The sequence below is a fragment of the Macrobrachium nipponense genome, chromosome 10 (genome assembly GCF_015104395.2).
Source record: "Macrobrachium nipponense isolate FS-2020 chromosome 10, ASM1510439v2, whole genome shotgun sequence".
Classification (NCBI taxonomy): domain Eukaryota; kingdom Metazoa; phylum Arthropoda; class Malacostraca; order Decapoda; family Palaemonidae; genus Macrobrachium; species Macrobrachium nipponense.
Window position 1 is genome coordinate 94,729,914 of NC_087204.1, and position 19,560 is coordinate 94,749,473.

Genomic DNA, 19,560 nt, shown 5'->3' on the forward strand with positions numbered 1-19,560 from the left:
ATTATATTATCTATCTATTTTTAATTCATATAATATCCTCTAATATACTATCTATTATAGCTATATATGTATGTGTGGGTGTTTTTGGAGAGAGACGAGAGAGAGAGAGCAGAGAAGAGAGAGAGAGAGAGAGAGATTCAAACTTAAGTATCTTTTAAACATTGAGTACACTTTGTTCTTCCAGGCACCTCAATCATCACCGAACTTTCCTCATCCCAACAGAAACAACAAATAGAAGACCAGAAGAGAGAATGTTATCAACAGCAGAAAACTGCCTTCAGACATTTTTTGTGCAGACTCAGCCATGGACGACTCTCCTGCCTTTTATAATGTTCTGCCTTCCATTTTTTGTACCAGGTACTCTTTTCCATCAGGTTTTGCAGTTTTGATATACCACGGTCTTTTTTGCTTTGAATTGTATTTTATTTTTGCCATTGTACCGTACATTTTGGTGGGTACAGAGAGCATTTTTCACTTTATTTGGTAAGCAACGTCACTGCTTAAGCACATTTCCATACTCATTAGTACTTTTGTGTCTTAATTAAAATCAAGGTGGTTTCTGAATCATTTTTACATCTATCATCACATTTCCCACCTTCTGTTGTCATAAAAAATTTAATTAACTTTCAGATGTCGAAAAATGCCCTCAATAGCATTTCATTGTTAAGGATTATGGAAAAATTCATCAACTGGCCCAAAATAACTTCAAAGTCGAAGTTACATTGTTTAAATTCTTTGAATTGCACAGATTAATTATCATTCATTCACAAACAATGCCAGAACAATGGATGTTTACCATTTCAAACTCGCTTTCTACATCCATTCATCTCAGAGCTCTGAACTCATTAGCTTTCTCTGTTACACCTATCCAACAACTGAAAATAATCAATTCATTAACAACAATATATACCCAGTTAACCAGCATATGAAACCCATATAGAGCAACAACATGATGTCATGTATTTTGTTGAGTGTATCATGAAATGTACTATCTGCTATAGAAAACATGATTAATGAAAACATACTGAAAATATATTCAAAGTTCACATTACTTGACACTTACAGAGAATCTGACTGAATTCTATATATTTTCTGATCTTTTCAGCAGTTGAAAGTATCGAATGCTATGAATGTGTTCACAATAACCAACGTGTGAAGCGACATAACCGATTTGTGTACCCTTGCTCCGAATTTGATGCATCACCACGATACATCATGCACTGTCCAGACTCAAAACTGTGTATATACCAAAGGATAACACTGCAATTATCGTCAGGTAAGTTACTTTGTTTCATAATCCACTACCATATAACCATAAATCAAGCATACTTCACAAGCTATCCCCACTGAACAAATTTTGAGAATTTTTGCAAAAATACCTGGTGAACCACTTCATTTGCTTTTGACAAGAATTAGCTGTTGGTTAAGTCCTCTAAAAACTAAAAATACCATTGGGAGTGTTCTGATCCCCAGTTACCTTTTCTATTATAGATTATAATTATATATATATATATATATATATATATATATATAATATATATATATACAGGGGGTCCTCGAGTTACGACGTTGATCCGTTCTTACGATGCGTCGTAACACGATTTTCAGCGTAAGTCGGAACATTGAAAAATACCACATGATTTAGTGTAAATACCTATCAATAACAACGAGAGAACAATTCCTTACCTTTATTAGTTTGATTGGCTTGCACACTGGAGAGGAAGCTGCGGTGCTGGAGAGACTGGGGGAGGTTAGTGAAGAGAAAAAGAACCTCCAGAAGTTGCTGGAGATGCTGAGGCAGGTGATTCTTGAGGTGAGGCAGAACATACTAGTACTGGAGATGCTGAGGCAGGTGATTCTTGAGGTGAGGCAGAACATACTACTGGAGATGTTGGGGCAGGTGAGTCTTTAGGTGAGGCAGAACCTACAGAAGGTGCTGGAGATACTGGGGCAGGTGAGTCTGGGTTAGCAGAACATTCAGAAGGTGCTGGAGATTGTGGGGCAGGCGAGTCTGGATTAGCAGAGGCAGCTGAGGTAGAGGGTACAGGATCTCCTGCAGGCCTCTCTACCTTCTTAAAATACTGCTCCAGGTTAGTCTGAACAGAGAGCGACCTCTTTTCATCCAAGATCTCCTTGTAACACTGCATCAAATCCATGACGCCTCTGGAAACCCTAGTGAACCTGTCCAAGTTGGGATCCTGAGCCTCAAAAGTTGACAACGCTTGCTGCAATTCTGCAAAACCTCTTATCAAGTCCTGCCTTGTGAAAGCCTTAGGCTCTGGGGTGGGTGCTTCTTCTTCTTCCTCTATCATCTGCTTCTCCAGTTGTATCAGGTCCTCAGCAGATAACTCCTCGCCATGAGACTCCAGCAGCTCTGTAACATCATCAACCTCCATCTCCAAATTGATTTCCTTACTCAGGGCAACAACGTTCTTGACAACTAGCTGAACTGTGTCCTCAAACCCATGGAAATCATTCACAAATTGAGGACAAATTTTCTTCCAGACACCATTCATGTTTGTTTGCTTAACCTCCTCCCAGGAATTAGCAATGTTCTTTACAGCATCAAGGATGTTGTAGGATTTCCAAAAGTCCTTCAGAGTCAAGTCCTTCTTGGTTTCAGTTGCCTGTAAAGCCATAGCAATTGTCCTTCGTAGGTAGTAGGCCTTGAACGAAGCAATCACTCCTTGGTCCATAGGCTGTAAAAGGGCCGTGGTATTAGGTGGAAGGTAAACCACCTTGACATTAGGGTTGAAGTCTCCCAGCTGGGCAGGGTGTCCAGGGGCATTGTCCAGCACTAGCAACACCTTAAAGGGGATACCCTTGGAGGCGCAATACCGCTCCACACTTGGAACAAAATGGTTTACGAACCAGGTTCCTCAAACACTGCAAGTGTCACCCATGCCTTCTTGTTGGGACTTCCAAATTACTGTAGTTGACCCTTCCAAATGCCCTTGAGTGCCCTTGGATTTTCAGCCTGATACACCAACAAGGGCTTCAGTTTGAAGTCGCCGGCAGCATTACCCCCAAGAAGTAAAGTTAGCCTCTCCTTGCTGGCTTTATGACCGGGTGCTGACTTCTCCTCCTTGGCGATGTAAGTGCGGTTAGGCATACGTTTCCAAAACAAACCTGTCTCGTCTACGTTAAACACTTGCTGAGCAGAATAACCCCCCTCCTTAATTATCTCAGACAACGCTTTAGGAAATTCACTCGCTGCTTTCTCATCCCCACTAGCAGCTTCACCTTGCAATTTAAGGTTATGGTAATTGGCCCGAGCCTTAAATCGCATAAACCAACCCCTACTGGCCACAAACTCTTCACTTTCACTTCCCTCCCCCTTTTCTTTTTTCAACGCTTCAAACAATCTTTTCGCCTTCTCCTGAATCACCATAAGGCTGACTGGGATACGCCGTTGATTTTGGTCTTCCAACCAAAGCACCAATAACCTTTCCATTTCAATTATTAGACCACTACGCTGCTTAGTTATCACTGTCGCTTTCATAGGAGCAGATCCTTTCACATGTTCAACGATGCGCTCTTTATCTTTGATAATGGTAGCAACGGTCGAACGGCTAAGGCCAAGCGAGCGGCCAATGTTTGTTGGCGTTTCTCCCTTCTCAGATCGCTTTATAATGTCCACTTTAATTTCCATGGTGATGGCCTTTCTTTTCTTCGATGCACTACCATCAGAAGAGTCCGCCTTGCGCTTGGGAGCCATAACAAAGAGCAAAAAGTTACAAAAACGATACAACACGAGGGAGAGAGAGGCAGTGTAAACAACCAAAATGGCGTATGGGCGAGGAATGAGCGTAGCGAAGCGACGCCGTCCTCTCCCCCACAAAGCGTATTCTTCCGCCGTGCGCCCGGAACTAGTTCGCGTTTGTTTACGTTGCTTACGACGCTAAACCGCGTAAGACGGAACGACGCAAAATATTATTTTTTATATTTTTATGGGGCGCGTTCGTAACCACGAAACATCGTAAGTCGAGACCAGCGTAACCCGAGGACTTACTGTATGTGTATATATATATATATATATATATATATACTTATTATATATAGAAATAAAATATATATCTATATATATATATATATATATAAATATATACAGGCAGTCCCCAGTTATTGGCGCGGGTTCCATTCCGACAACTTGATATGCGAAAAGTGCTGATAACCGAAAAATCGTCAGTTTTTAGCGCTTATCGGTGCCGATAACCGGGTTTTTGTGCCAATAACCGGTTAATGGCACCTCTGTTAGGTATGTATTGGTACCACTACTCTATTATTGGTACCGATGACTGGAAATCAGCACATTTCAGCACTGATTTTCTGCAATTTTTGCGCTAGACCCATTAAACCGGATCACCGATAACCGACGCAGCTAATAACCAGACACTGCTTGTGTGTGTGTGTGTGTGTGTGTGTGTGTGTGTGTGTGTGTGTGTGTGTGTATATATATATATATATATATATATATATATATATATATATATATATATATATATATATATATATATATATATATATATATATATATATATATATATATATATATATATATTATATATATATATAAGGCTCTGATGATTTTAATAATCACTTCACAGGCTGTTAATGTTCAAGGCTTAAACACATGTACAGTAATAATGATTATGGTAATTTCATATCCCAATGTGGCTTCCGTTTATTCTTAATTTAAGTTTGAATCAGATATCCCCATACTTATGAATAATCCTCACTTGCATGCCTAACATCTACATCTGAATATTATGCAAGTAAAATATGAATTGGAGATAAAAGAAAGAAAACATCAGATACCTTGCCCATGTCCTTGTCTTTTTATCATAAATAGGAAATAATAACTGCAATTACTTTTTTTCATTTCAATAGAATGGGTTCAACTATCTTTAGTTTTACCAGTAGGCAAAGGATATGTAGTTTGCTATTGTTTCATTTTGCACTAAATTTTTTTATGATTTACAAATTTTCTTTGACATTAATTCCTCATTTATCATTTATGCTGCTCATAAAAATCAAATGGATTGCCTTCATTCAACCTTAGTTTTTTAATGGTAACTTCTATGGGCCTAACAAAAGTCATAATTTTCTGTTTGTTTTGTTTTGTTTGTATGGTGTTTTTACGTTGCATGGAACCAGTGGCTATTCAGCAACGGGACCAACGGCTTTACGCAACTTCTGAACCATGTCAAGAGTGAACTTCTATCACCAGAAACACACCTCTCTAACTCCTCAATGGAATGCCCGAGAATCGAACTTGCAGCCACCGAGGTGGCAGGCCAAGACCATACCGATCATGCCACTGAGGCGCTCATAATTTTCTATGACATTCAGTTACCCCATTAAAATTCCAAAATGGTAACATTTCCCCACAAGACAATACCATGACAAGCAATTACGTGGGCATTATGAAAGTAGAACATACCAGAAAGACTTGCTGGGCAACTGATGGTATTGTATATGTAATGATAAAACACATGACCTAGGTTTTAGATATGTCATAAGAATTTAAGATCAAGGTTGGTGAGCTTTTCTGTTTATCATAATTAATGAAGATACAAAGAAATGATGATAACAAAGTTTTTGGTAACATTTGTAGCAGATGACCTGGTACTAACATTAGAAACAAAGGAAGTTTCAGGAATGTTTATCAAAGGAAGAGTTTCGAGAATGTTTATAGGATTAAAAGAAGGAAGAGCTGAGGTAAAATGGCGTGAACAAAACAAAGATCATGGTGACAAGTAAGGTAGACAAGGAGGAGGTGCAAATTAGAGAGTGCCCTTGTTGTGTATGGATAAATGCAGTTATAACCAGATTGCAATAAATAGCATCAGAGGATGCTCAACAGTGGGATTAAATAGTTATGAATTTTCCTTCTTAAACGTGTATAAAAGACCAATAGGAGGTGGAAGAGGATGGAAATAAAATAATATAAAATAGAAACAAAGTTGAACATTGAGAATCTTTACATGTGTGACTATAAAATGTAAAGATTCAAGGCTGGAGTGTGTCAAGTGTGAAAATCATTTCACTAATGAGAAAATTTAACAAATATGGCATTCATGACTGGAAAACTGATAAAGACTTCAAAGGCTGAGATGGTGGTAACTGTTTTAAAGAAGAGAGGAACAACAATTAGGGAAGGGTTTGATACAGAAAGAGCAAGACACCAACCAGGGAAAGGTCCAAGCAGTCATATAAAAGGGCATAACTAAGAACCTGGACCATACAGGAATTCACCGAGGAATTCAGGCAGACAGGGTAAAAGAGTGCATAAGATCAAGTGAACTCATCAGACACAAATGCATGAAAGTGATGATAACTTAAAACCACCATTTGTACTTTTTCTTTTCTTTTCAGAAAATGTGATGGTCACCACAATGGATGGCTGCACACCAAACACTACAGACCATGCCCGTTATGCTGAAGCAGGCTTGGTCAAAGAGGGCTGCATACAACATAAAAGTGCATACAAGCCACCATCATCTGAATACTGTTACTGCAGTTACAACCTTTGTAACAATGTTTTATCTAACCATCAAGTTTCTAATCTCTTGCTTTTAGCTGTCAGTGTGTTTACAATATTATACACTAATAATTACCGGATGTTGTCTTGACGAGAGTACCACAATAATGGTAAAATTATAGGTAGCTTAATATCAAATAAAATTAATTGTGATTGCTGTAATTGTATGAAACGTATAATGTATGGCACTCTCTATGATTGTATACATGGTGCTTGATGCATTGGCAAAGGTACTAGGTATATTACAATAATAGCAAATCGTGTTATATATATTTTTGCTCTTTAAAATCTTGGTATGGAGGTGTCAAATCAAAGATGGCCAGCCTGTGGTGGGCTGAGATCTTGTCCCTAGGGGAGAAGAAAGGGGTTCCTTTTCTACTGCCATGTTATATATGTACGTTATTTCACACGACAATAGTGAGCGTTAAAGTTTATGTTGCATCCCTGTGTGTCTCAATTTAGATATTTATGCATGTATGACTGTGCTTTGACTCATACCAGATTCAAAAACATACAATGTGCAGTGCCATCTTGATACCTATTGTTAATGTAAGGTATTTGGCAATAATACTCAACAAGAAAAATTAACTGTTAATGTAAGGTATTTGGCAATAATACTCAACAAGAAAAATTAACTATGTAAAAAATTAACCTCCAATTTTTTTAAATGTTTTAGCTACAATACTGCTGAATTTTTTAAAATTATAAGGTTTTGTGTGATGTCAATAAACTCTTTCCAAACAAAGAAAACAAGAAACCTCAAGGAAACTGAAATTCAGCCATTAACCATTCTAGGAGAGAAGATTCAAAATTTAATTTGAAAGTCGTGTAACTTTGAATAAGCAGACTTAATTGAAAGTGAAATTAGTTTTACATTGGATAATGCCTTCTCATAAAGTAAAAGGAATTTTAACACCCAGTTTTCTAATGAAGGGTCAGTATGTCCTTACAGCTTCACAATAGATCATTATTTGTCACCATAAATAAATTTTCTGTTCTAATAGGTGTAAGTATAACAAATGAAAGTTTAAATAAAAAAAAATCTCATTGTACATATCTTTGGTCCTGCTTTTATACAGCATAGTGTTTCATTAATATGTACCCCAAATACCAATACGTATTAATAACAGTACTGGATAAAGATGGAATTTAATGTCTTTCCTTGGATTTGTAATAATAGTTCTTACTTTGTCATAAGGATTCAATGACTGTGATCCTTAACAATGGAACATAAATTTAAAAATACTCTTTGTAACATTATTGTTTGATTTATATCCCACTAAACCTTTTAGAAAAGTTTAACATGCTACATAGTACTAACAAATTCCTTATCCCTCTCCATATTGCAACTCAAAACACAAGACAACTAAAAAAGATGACCACATATTGGAGGAGAAGCCCTGAAGTTTAAAAAAATAATTCACTTCCAAGGGAATTATAAACACACCATGTGAAACCTACTCCACAGCTTAGGTCAACTCAATTGCAATAATCATTATTATTATTAATTATTATTAATCTGAAGGTAAACCCTATTAATTTGGAGGAAGAAGTAAGGGGATGTAAATGGACATCCAGAAAGAAGAGATCTTGTTCGTCCAGAAAAGACATCTTCTTTATTAAAAAAGAAAAAAGTAAATATGATATTGTAATGATACAATTAAGTTTGTTCATACTTACCTGGCAGATATATATATAGCTGTATTTTTCCGAATCCGACAGAAATTTAAACACTTACGACACACGCAGTGGGAGTCAGGTGGTTAGTACCCATTCCCGCCGCTGGGAGGCGGGTATCAGGAATCATTCCCATTTTCTATTCATAATTTTTATTTCCACTGTCTCCTGAGGGGAGGTGGGTGGGTAGCTTGATTATTATATCTCTGCCAGGTAAGTATGAACAAACTTAATTGTATCATTACAATATCATTTTGTTCATGAAACTTACCTGTCAGATATATATATAGCTGAATCCCACCTTTGGTGGTGGGAGTAGACAGAATAGAAGATTTTAGGAAACATATATATGCAGATAATTGATATCTTGATTCCTTACCTGTTAGCATAGCTGACTTCGTGGTTACTGCCGCGTAAGTCTGCTTGTGCTACTAGAGTTGCCAGCGAGGTAGAGACCTATATAGCTGGTGCACTCCAGATGATCTGTCAACAGGGGCGAGACCACGACGTGACTAGACCATATTGACCATACCATGAGGGCTAAGAAGTAAAATAAATATATATATAAAAATATATATCACCACCTGACCCACCTAGCCAAAGTTAAGGTGTGTTAACTAAGGCTTAAGAGTTAAGAAGTCACCGTTGTCGGCGACTCAACTACTAAATTAAGAGCTCTTCCTAACCATTTTCTACAGGATAGGATGAGTGGTACTTCTTGCCCCCAAGATTGTGTCTGCAGACACGTATGGCCCTAGCGAGCAGCAGATCTCATATGCCATCTTCACATCTCGCAGGGAGTGTGAATTGAACACAGAGTTGCTTCGCTAAAACATGGTACTCAGGATGTTGCTGAGTGCCATGCTCTGTTGAAATGCTTCCGAGGCCGCGCCCTCACCTCGTGAGCATTCAAATCAAAAGATTTCAAATCTTTGTGCAAACACAAAGAAGGAGCTTTTTTGAAAGACCTCCTTAACAATAAAGCCAGGGTGTTCTTCGATATGGGCAAGTCTGGTCTTTTCGGAACACTGCAGATTGTCCGTACGACTTCGACTTTCTTGAGTTTTATGTAGATAAAACTTGAGAGACCTGACAGGGCACAGGACTCTCTCTGGCTCCTGCCCCCTAACTTGTGCCATCCTTGCTTCCAAGCTCCTGGCCCAAGGACAAAACGGGTTTCCATTCTTAGGCCATAACGAAAAGCTTAGAGAGCACACCGCCTTGTGTTCTCTAAAGCCAAAACTTGTGACGATGGCTTAAAATCTCACTGACCCTCTTTGTCGTATCTAGGGTGGTTAGAAAAATGCCTTCCTGATCACATGCAAGAAGTTAACAGGTAGGAGATGTTCGAATGCTTTGACATCAAGAACTTCAGACTATGTCTAAGTTCCATCTTGAAAGCTTCGATCTGGACATGCACAGTCAGTCCGTCTGTACTAACGTCAGGTGACCGACCAGTTGACCAGTCAGACGAATCAAGGACAGCAAGGCTGTACCCTGAAGACCATAAGGCACTATTCTTCGCTGAAGGATGAGTGTCTGGACTGCCTGGGCGATTCAAGCTAAGCAAACCTTGGGGGGTGTATCAACGCAACCCAACGTCGTTAGCGAATCAACTCCTGAGCCACTCTTGACTCGAGCTTCTGGTGCCAGGAGAAAGGAGCGAGGAGCAAAAAGGCGATTCAGTCCCGAAGGACGAATGCCTGACAGTCCAACCTGGTCTCATGTTAAACGATCATCGGGGGTGTATAAACGCAACCGACTTCGTCAACAAGAAACTCAGGGCTACTATATGTCTCCTGATCTCGCACGAGTGTCTGACTCCGAGAAACAGGTGAGACAAAAAGTAGATGGTGAGCGAGTTTCGAGATTTCACAGAACTCAAAGATCGTGAAGGGCTTTGTTGTTTGACAGAAGCAAATCTCTGAGCCCAAAGGCCGTCAACAACATATTTGCGTATTCTTTAATAGTTGTGACTGCCAGCTTATCCCATTCTTCAAACGGAAAGGGAAGACTGCAATCTTATGCTGTCAACATCTCGATAGTCTGAACGTAGTCAGACTCAGAGCGGAGAGGTTATAGGTACCTTTCGTGTTAAAGGAGACCGACTCTCTCGGAAAAGGTCCTTGGAAGGACGTGACCTCTGTGAATCTAGGGTCTTGAAGGCCAACATGGGGCGATTAGCGTCATTGTCGCTCCCTGTGATGATATAAATCATCTTATTACATTTCCTAAGCGATTGAAAAAGGGGAAAAGAGACTAAACATCCATCCCCGTTCAATATCATAAGGATGGCGTTTAATGTTACCGCTCCCGGATCGAGAATAAGGGAGCAGAGAAGAAGAAGCCTCTTCGTCCTCAACCTAGCGAAGAGATGAATGAAAGGACGTCCCTAAAGTCTCCACAACTCTCAACATACTTCTAAAGAAAGATTCCACTCGGAAGTCAGTAGTTGCTGCCTTCGATCGAGACGATTCGAACGGACTTTTGCAATCCTGTAACGAACCTCTAGACTCTAGAGGATCGTTCCATTCTACGCCTGTTGTTATAATAGGCTCTTTCTCGTAAACCCGAACCGGGACCGAGAGAAGATACTTCCTAAGATATGAGAGAGCTGTGGAAGATCAGAGTTGATATGGACCATGGTTCCAAAAACTCGTTTCGAGGACTGGAGGGACGACTGAATTGCTTCCACTTCTTTAAGATTATGATCCAGGACATCTGAAACCCTCTCCAGATGTCCGGCATCTTCTTTCTATCACCTCAAGAGATACTTAACGCACCGAGAGATGTTCAGAATCATTCCTAGATCTTTAATAAAATTTCAGTTTCCCGGTAGGAAAAAACTGTAGAGGTCTGAATTGCAGTCTATTCAGGGAAACAAACTTCTTTAGGAAGGAAATGGTCCCCAGCAAGCTCATCCATTCCCTCACACAGTATGTTTACTTCCCTAATAAATCTGCGCTTTGCCTAAGCAAGAGAGCATATAATAGTGCAATGTTGTGGTAGACTCGTAGTCCTATACCATGCGGTAACGAGCACCGAAAGGAGTAAGATATCTCTGTAGAACATATTAAGGCCAAACGAATGCAATGTTTATTCATTCATGTAAGAAATCCCCTCAATCTTAGGCTAAAGTCCGTGATTGTAGGGCAGAGATACAGTTCGTCAGTCAATCCCGCAGGAGAGAGAGAGACGTAACTGCCAGCACAGAGATACGGTTAGTCAGTCAATCCCGCAGGAGAGAGAGACTTAACCTACCGCGCATGACAGCGAACGAGTTGGTACTGGCTCGTTTGGACTGGAGGAGAAGACAGAGACAGCAGCAGCTTACGATCGTCCGTCATAGTCGTCTCTTAACTTTATGCCTGGGTTGCCAGCTACCCTATTCTATGAAGAAAAAGGTCCGTTATTTTTAGCATAAAGAGACTCTCAAGCTGGTATATTTAAGCGAAACAGAAAACGCTAAATATATAGATGCGTTTGTGTCGTCAGAACACTACCATACAACGGTAAAAGATAAATCGGAAACTCCTGGAAGGCTGCAGGGAGTAACGATTAAATGTCCTTAAAATGGACCATAGACCTCTCGGTTGCCATCCGAAGAGGTAACTACAGCAAGCGTATATGACTTGAACCAACCAGAAATAAAATAACGCAAGGCAAAATATGAAATTATATCACAATAAAGTTTGTTCATACTTACCTGGCAGACATATATATAGCTGAATTCGGAAATACAGCTACATACATATCTGACAGGCAAGTTTCATGAACAAAACTTAGGAGAATCGAAGCAGTCAGCTCAAGCTTCTTATGTTATTGGACATAAGGGTTCATTGACGTAGTCTACAAGTCTATTTCTTGTACGAGTCTGCGAATGACGAATGAGAGCTCTTCCGAATCTTGTCAATAAGAGCTTATTCGCTTACGCAATATCAAGTTAATGAGATGTTTGTCAATGAGAACTAACCCATTTACGGGACAAAGAGATATTTTGTCAATGAGGGGATACCCACTTACTTGACAAAACGATAGTATATTGTCAATGGGGGAAAGTCACTGAATTGACAAAACGTAATCCAGGAAGTCGAGCATTTTATTTTCGATTCCCGTCTCAAACGAGGAAGGGGCAAGAATCCTGTTAAGAGACTGGGCTTACGTCAGGTAGAACGACGATGTTCAATTCGGCAGCGTAGTCCGACTAGGAACTAACAAAATCTATCATCTGAAAAGCCCTTTCAGATGGGCTAAAAAGCTGGCAAAATTATCCTGGGAAGAGGAAGAAACTCTCCAACCAGCTTCCTCTCCCGTATCACAACTAATGCCTGCTAAAGCTTAAAATTTATTGGCAGTATGGCAAAGGCAGTCCTGTCTTGCGCTTTCCTGAAGAGCGTACTTTTGATGAGTGCCTTTGCAAGAATCCTACTGAACGTTGCCGAGAGTCCTGACGTGCAGGACATCGAGCCTTTATAACCCGTAACTGCCTTATCGCAAAGTCTTGACTGCGGTAGTGGCAACTTAAATTTATTGGCAGAATGGCAAAGCTTGCGGTAGAGCAAACGAGAATTTCCCTTGAGCTTTCCTTAACTCCATCCACCTATGCGAAACGCAATATTAATTGACAGAGACCTCTTGAATTCACGAAACCCGATGTCTTGCTGGGTTTCGAAGAAGAAGTTGTCTGTTCACTTTAAGCTTACTCCGAAGCACTGCCTACTTCACATTCTTTGCAGGTGAGGTAGAAGGTATCATCGAAGGTAGAGGTAAAAATTCTTTAAGCCCAAATCTGAAACAAGAGCTTGAAGAGTTCAACAGAAACGTTCAGCCAGGCGACACACCTGGCGTGCGCTGGTGCACGCTCGGCGTCCACTGGAGCGCGCTCGGCGTCCCCTGCGCGGGGAGGACGCTTCGGAGGACGAGAAGCAATCCTTCGGGATTCGTGCACATGCACGCACTTAGGCAGTCTGGGGATTTTCATCAGAAACTGCCGAAGGCACGCCAGATCGGTGGGGGTTCCTCGTAACCCTCCTTCGGCTTTCGACATGCTCTCTCCCTGGTTCTGGGAGTCAAGCAGAGGTCCCGGCCTAGAGGCGAAACGAGGCCGATCTGACGCACCCTCCACTACACAAGGGGTATCACTGCACTTCACTTTTACTCTCTAAAGCAAGCACTTTCGATTCTAAGTTACGAATCGAAGGAGTATCAGAGAAAGGGCAATTTCTCTACAGACACTGCTTAGGGCCCGAAGGCAACACTGCAGGGTTAGGAGTAACAATTACAGAAGTAGCACTTCACAGCAATGAAGGAGAGCGAGCATCTCTCGTAGACATATACATAGCCCGTAGGCCATACTACAGGGTTATGCAAAATAAAGTCTACAGGAAGGTTAGCAGGTTCACTACCCTGACTTTTGTTACTGATTAATTGCGTACATACGAATCATACGTCTTCCTTACGGAATTAGACATGTTTACTGATTAATTGCGTACATACGAATCATACGTCTTCCTTACGGAATAGACAAAGTCTCACACTCCTTACATGACAAATCTCAACAAAGAAGCAAGACCCATGCCCCTCGTACATACCAAGTGCGAATCTACCGAAGCTTTCGGTAGCCACACCCTATCTTTGCAGACAACCCCGTCTGAAACTAGCCTAACTAGATTCAGATATTTTATGCAAAAATGAATCAAATTCAAATCAATTTAAGATAGCGTATGCCTAGCCACAAATCCAAGTAAATAAATCAAAAGACAATTAGGATACTTAGCGGCAATGAAGTTTCCAAAATCTTAAGACGGAGGTACTGAAAACAGGTGTTTTCAGCACCGGCGACAGAAAAATTATGAATAGAAAATGGGAATGATTCCTGATACCCGCCTCCCAGCGGCGGGAATGGGTACTAACCACCTGACTCCCACTGCGTGTGTCGTAAGTGTTTAAATTTCTGTCGGATTCGGAAAAATACAGCTATATATATATCTGACAGGTAAGTTTCATGAACAAACAATAAATTAAGGAATAAACAGATAATCATTAAAATGCAAGGAGAACAAGCAGAGCAGTATTCAAGTAGTAATGCACTGCATCTTCTCTTGAACTTTTGAAATTCCAATTGAAAGACATCCTCGGGGAGACTATTCCACATTCCAAAAGTGTGAGGAATAACTGCATATTGGTACTGCTGTTCAACACATCTGGTTGCTCTTGGCAGGAAAAGGGGATCAGGGATCAATTGAGAATGTAAAAATCTCTGTTAAACCACTACTTAAGAAAAATGGACAGACATGGCCATCCGTGGATGGTCTAAGTCATAACTGCTAAAGTTAGGAAACAAAAACCTACCACCACAAACCACTCTACAGAAGCAGACATCCATAGCAGAGAACAGTATTCTAGTAGAAGGGGAAATGACCTAAAACAACTTGTACTGATTTTATCACCGTTATAAATATATACATATGAGGCTTTTTGCACAATAACTAACTTTTATGTGGCATTTGCTGACACTCATAAAATGTTACTCCAATGTTAGATATGACTCATAAGTTACACCTAGAATAGTTATCAGGCTCATTCAGCAGAGACCCATCGACTTGGAGGGGAGGATGAAGTGGAAAATCTGTATGAGATCTGCTAATGAACAGTGTATTCGTTTTACTGGAGTTCAACCTCACACCCCACCACCTACATCATTCACTAATCCAGCCCATGTCCTGACTGAGACAAAGGGAAGCTTCATTTCTAATATGTGGAGACTTTATGACACCTACAAGTGTTCCATCGCTGGCATACTGAATGATCTTGTTTTCCAGGCCAACAACCATATCACTTGTATACACTGAAAAAATACTGTGGGCCAATATGTACTCTATTATCGGTGCCGAGAACTGGAAATCAGTCCTTATCATTAAGTATATTAAGATTATATAATAAAATTAAATAAAAAAATAATCAGCCCTTATTATTAAGTATATTACTGGGTTCCTGTGAGCATCAAAAGAGGAGGACCTAGACCTACCAGGATGAGAACTACCAGAAGGGAGGTTGGATATGAGTGGGGAATTGTGGAAAACTGAACACAGGAAAGATATGAGTGGTGGAATTTCAAAGAGGCCCTTTGAGTGAGGGTCATAATGAAATCTTTGCAATTTCATAATATACCTGTACACTAAAAAAAAAAAATAACCAAGAATATAAAACTAAGCAATGACATAAATGATTATGGCAAAAACAAAAGATGACGTGTATTTTCAATTATTGCCAAAAGAACTACCAGAAACGATGTTTGTACCATGTCCCAGTAAATTGATTAATTTGGTGGTTAAAAATAAGTAAACCTTAATGTGAAAATGCATGTCATGGGGTTTACCACTGCTCTTTGCTAATTTGGATTCCAGTCAGGTTTCTATACCTTGACCAACATAAAAAGCTTTCATGAAATAATCTAACTGTATAAGATTTAATACCCAAGTGAATATTTCATTTTTCTGTGTTCAAAAAAGGCATCACCTTAATTTTTCTTAATGGACACCTGCTATTCCCTCCTGTGTGTGTGAGTGAGTGAGTGAGAGTGAGTACTCAGAGTGTGTGTATATGTATTCTTACCAAAAAAGTTCAAAATAAACAATAGAAGTTTGGAGTTGTTTCACAAAAAACGATCTTCCAGTTTAAAAGTTGTAATGTTTAAATAATGACATCATTTTGGAATAACATCCACTAAAGGAAGCTGTTCTCTGTCGGCCTTGCATTGTGCAACGCTACAGATTGTTTGCAGAGACCTTCAACCCACTTTCTGCACTACTTCCTGTCCATTACTTTCATCCATTCCCTTGGACCTCTTATTGCCTAGCTGTTTAACTAGTCCAACTTTACCTAGTTCCAATTTTCAATCAAAAATTAAATTCCTTCAAGCAAGCCCAATTATGGATAAAATAAAACAATTCCCTTTACTATCACACCATGAGAGGCATACATCTATGGGGAATCTTGTGTCCCGCTGAAAACAGTGCTACAAGTTCTTTAGGGCATCCCATTAACTATTAACAGAATTACTTTCTGTCTTTTATTTGTGATCTATTCACTTTGGTTTCTATACCTGGCTGTCAAACTTCCCTTATTCTAGGTTGTTTTACTTTTCACCTCTAAGTAAAAGCAAACATTTAGGCAAGCCCTATGAAAGCCTACAAACAGAGTTTGTGAACATGTTTAATAGCTTTATCATTAAAAAAACCTTTCCAAAACCCCCGTAGATCTTTATTTTCTTCACTTGCACCATACAATTATTGTATTACACATTACTTCTATGGTTAAGCCACATTCTTAACCCAATTCTCAAATACAGAAAAGTTTAATATTAAAAAAATTAAAAACATAAAACAAAGTATTTTTCAAGTAAATAAAAAAAAACTACAACAATCAATATGCTCTACCTGCCAAAATCATGGTACTTAAATGCATTGTGAAGTGTCTAAATTGCCCAGTACTACACCAACCAAAACACAGCCCTCAACATGTGAGTTTGCCAGCTTATGTACATTTTTTTATTTTCAAAATTGGGCCACATCTTTGAGGTCAGAGCATCTTCGCCACAGGAAAATACGGTGATTTCAATTGAGGGGTAAACATATTCATCACAATTCACTACAATAAGTTTTTTTCATGCAGCATTATTATAGATACGAAACTTAGTAATTTGGCAATACAACCTATTACTTGACATTAATTCTCAACTTTACTTCATCAATTTTCTCTTCGTTTTAATTCCACAGTCAACAATTTGTTTCTGCATGAAACTTAAAAAAAAAAAAAAAATGGTATGCACTGCTGCTGGTACAATACCAATCTTTTTTTTGCATTGCTGATCGATAATTTTCCCTTATTCCATTACCATATAATAATTCTCACATCCACAACTTTAAACTGTTACTGTCAACAATTTAAGGAAACCTGCGCCATATTAAACAATAAGCTAAGGAAAGGAAGAGCTAAAAAATATGTCTACATCGTGCACGACAACACAAATACAAATACTTTACCTGAGCATCATATTCAATGAGGTAGAGAAACACAACATCTTCTCGCTGGAGTCTGATGGCTGCATGCAGTGGATGGCTGGTCTTGGACTTGAACATGGCATAGAGGAGGGGAGCAGACATATGAGAGAAGTCTTCTGGGGTGAAGTCACTCTGAAGAACATTGCATGAAGGGAAAATTACTTTGTTACATTTATGAAGGGAAAATTACTTTGTTTTCATATCAGAAAAAAAAGGCCCTTTGGACCAAAGTAAATTAAAAATACTCAAGCATTTCTAGTATAAAAATCACCTACAGATCCCCCTCTCTTTATGCGAATTCTATACGTATATGTGAATTCACTATTATGCAAATTACATTTTAATACCTTCATTCTTTTTATGCAAGGGAAAATTTGCATTTATGCGAGTTCGAGTATGAGATGTGCACCACGATACTCATTTCATATCTGCATGAACAGCTGAGTGATGCACGTGGCGCCAAATACAGTATTATTTGCGGAGCTCAGTTGCTCAGTCTTTAGGCTAACACAATCCCGATCGTGTGTTTGCTAGTTCTCGCTGTTTCATGTTCATACTGCTAGTTATTTTTCTGCATAATGGGACCCAAATGACCAGCATCATCATCTTCAAATGAAAGTGTTGCTAAGCGTCAAAGCTCTGACCCTTGAAACAAAACTGAAAATATTACGGAGGGCAGACGCAGGCGATGGTAATAGCGCCCTTGTACGTGTGTTTGGAGTTGGTGAATCTACGATTAGGAATATTAAGGATAATGCAGAAAAGATTTGTGCTCCAGCAAAATAACAAGAAGTCAGAAATCCACTGGTTGAAAAAATGGAAAAAATGCCTCTCTCTCTCTCCATATTGAACATGAGATGAAAATAAAGCATTCAAAGCTTAATAACAATGTTTTACAAGGAAAGGCATTACATTTTTATCAGTGTGTGGTTGAAAATGAAAATATAAAAGATCCAGAGCCTTTTGTTGAAAGTCAGGGATGGTTAGATAAATTTATTCATAGACAGAATTTGCACAATATCGTTTCGTGTGGTGAAAGTGTTAGTGTTGACCATGAAGCTGCTGCCAAATTTCCAAAAAATATTAAAGCTATCGTGCATGAAATGGGATATAGCCTAAACCAAGTTTTTAATGCCGACGAGATAGGACTGTTTTGGAAAAGAATGACTAATAGAATATATATAAGCAAAGAAGAAAAAATTTCCCCTGGTTTCAAGCCCGTTAAAGATAGGATAACATTGATGTTATGTGGCAACGCAGCAGGCGATTTCAAGTTAAAGCCCGCAGCTGTTTATCACGCATAAAAATGATATTGTTATGATACAATAAAGTTTTGTGCATACTTACCTGGCAGATATATACTTAGCTAACGACTCCGTCGTCCCGACAGAAATTCAAATTTCGCAGCACACGCTACAGGTAGGTCATTGTCTCCTGAGGGGAGGCTGGGTGGGCCATTTAATCGTATATATCTGCCAGGTAAGTATGTACAAAACTTTATTATATCATAACAATATCATTTTTGTACATTCAACTTCCCTGTCAGATATACAATTAGCTGATTGGCACCTTCGGTGGTAGGTAAGAGACAGTTAATTACTGAATAGACCGGAAAACAACATACTTTGTAGGTAATGTATAAAAAACCTTGGTTCCTACCTGTTTAGGCGGCATACTTCATAGCTACTGCTTAGGAGTCTGCTTCGCCTCAAGAGCCTCAGCGAGGATGTGACCTCTGGCTAAGAGTTCTTGTGGGTCTGTCGATGGGGTCTTATCCACTTACTCGACAGAGTCTGATGGCATTTGTCAATGGGGTCTTATCCACTTACATGACAACACACCTTGCCTAGTGGCATAATTAAGGAGCACAACACCGATCCTGATCACCTGATCCTAACACGAGGGTTAGTACTTAAATTGAAAAGAGTTATCCCCAAACTCCTTTCAAACAACCCTAAAAACTCGACGTTAAATAAAATTTAACTCACTAGTTAAAGATCAGTATCGGCTCCCTATCCCAGCAACGTATCCGCAGACACGTATAAACCAAGAGAGAAGGATCTCTCGTAGGTTATCTTGACATCCTTTGGGTAATGGGAAGTCAACACAGAGTTGCATCTCCCGGATGCGACAGCTAATATGCCCTTTACTGACATATTCTTATGGGAAGAACAAGAATTCGCAAAAGCTCGCACTTCATGCGCTTTAATTCTCAGCTGTTTGAAGGAATCATCAAGGCACTTTCCATGTGCTTTGGAGATCACAGTTGTCTCAAAG

The 19,560-nt window shown here is 39.4% G+C and overlaps 1 protein-coding gene and 1 long non-coding RNA gene across 6 annotated transcripts in view; one reads left to right on the top strand and one right to left on the bottom strand.

Annotated features, from left to right (window-relative positions):
• LOC135223767 (uncharacterized) overlaps positions 1 to 1,240 on the top strand; it is a 25,991-nt gene extending 24,751 nt beyond the window's left edge. The window contains exons 2-3 of the long non-coding RNA XR_010316580.1: positions 185 to 357; positions 1,106 to 1,240. This is a non-coding gene — a long non-coding RNA (uncharacterized LOC135223767). The remainder of the gene's footprint in view (positions 1 to 184; positions 358 to 1,105) is intronic.
• The window catches only part of LOC135223768 (rabankyrin-5-like), a 221,518-nt gene that overhangs the window by 159,004 nt on the left and 42,954 nt on the right, over positions 1 to 19,560 (bottom strand). For all 5 annotated transcript variants that reach the window (XM_064262532.1, XM_064262531.1, XM_064262536.1 and 2 more), the window contains exon 6: positions 17,266 to 17,415. In XM_064262532.1, coding sequence (XP_064118602.1) covers positions 17,266 to 17,415 — 150 coding nt within the window. The remainder of the gene's footprint in view (positions 1 to 17,265; positions 17,416 to 19,560) is intronic.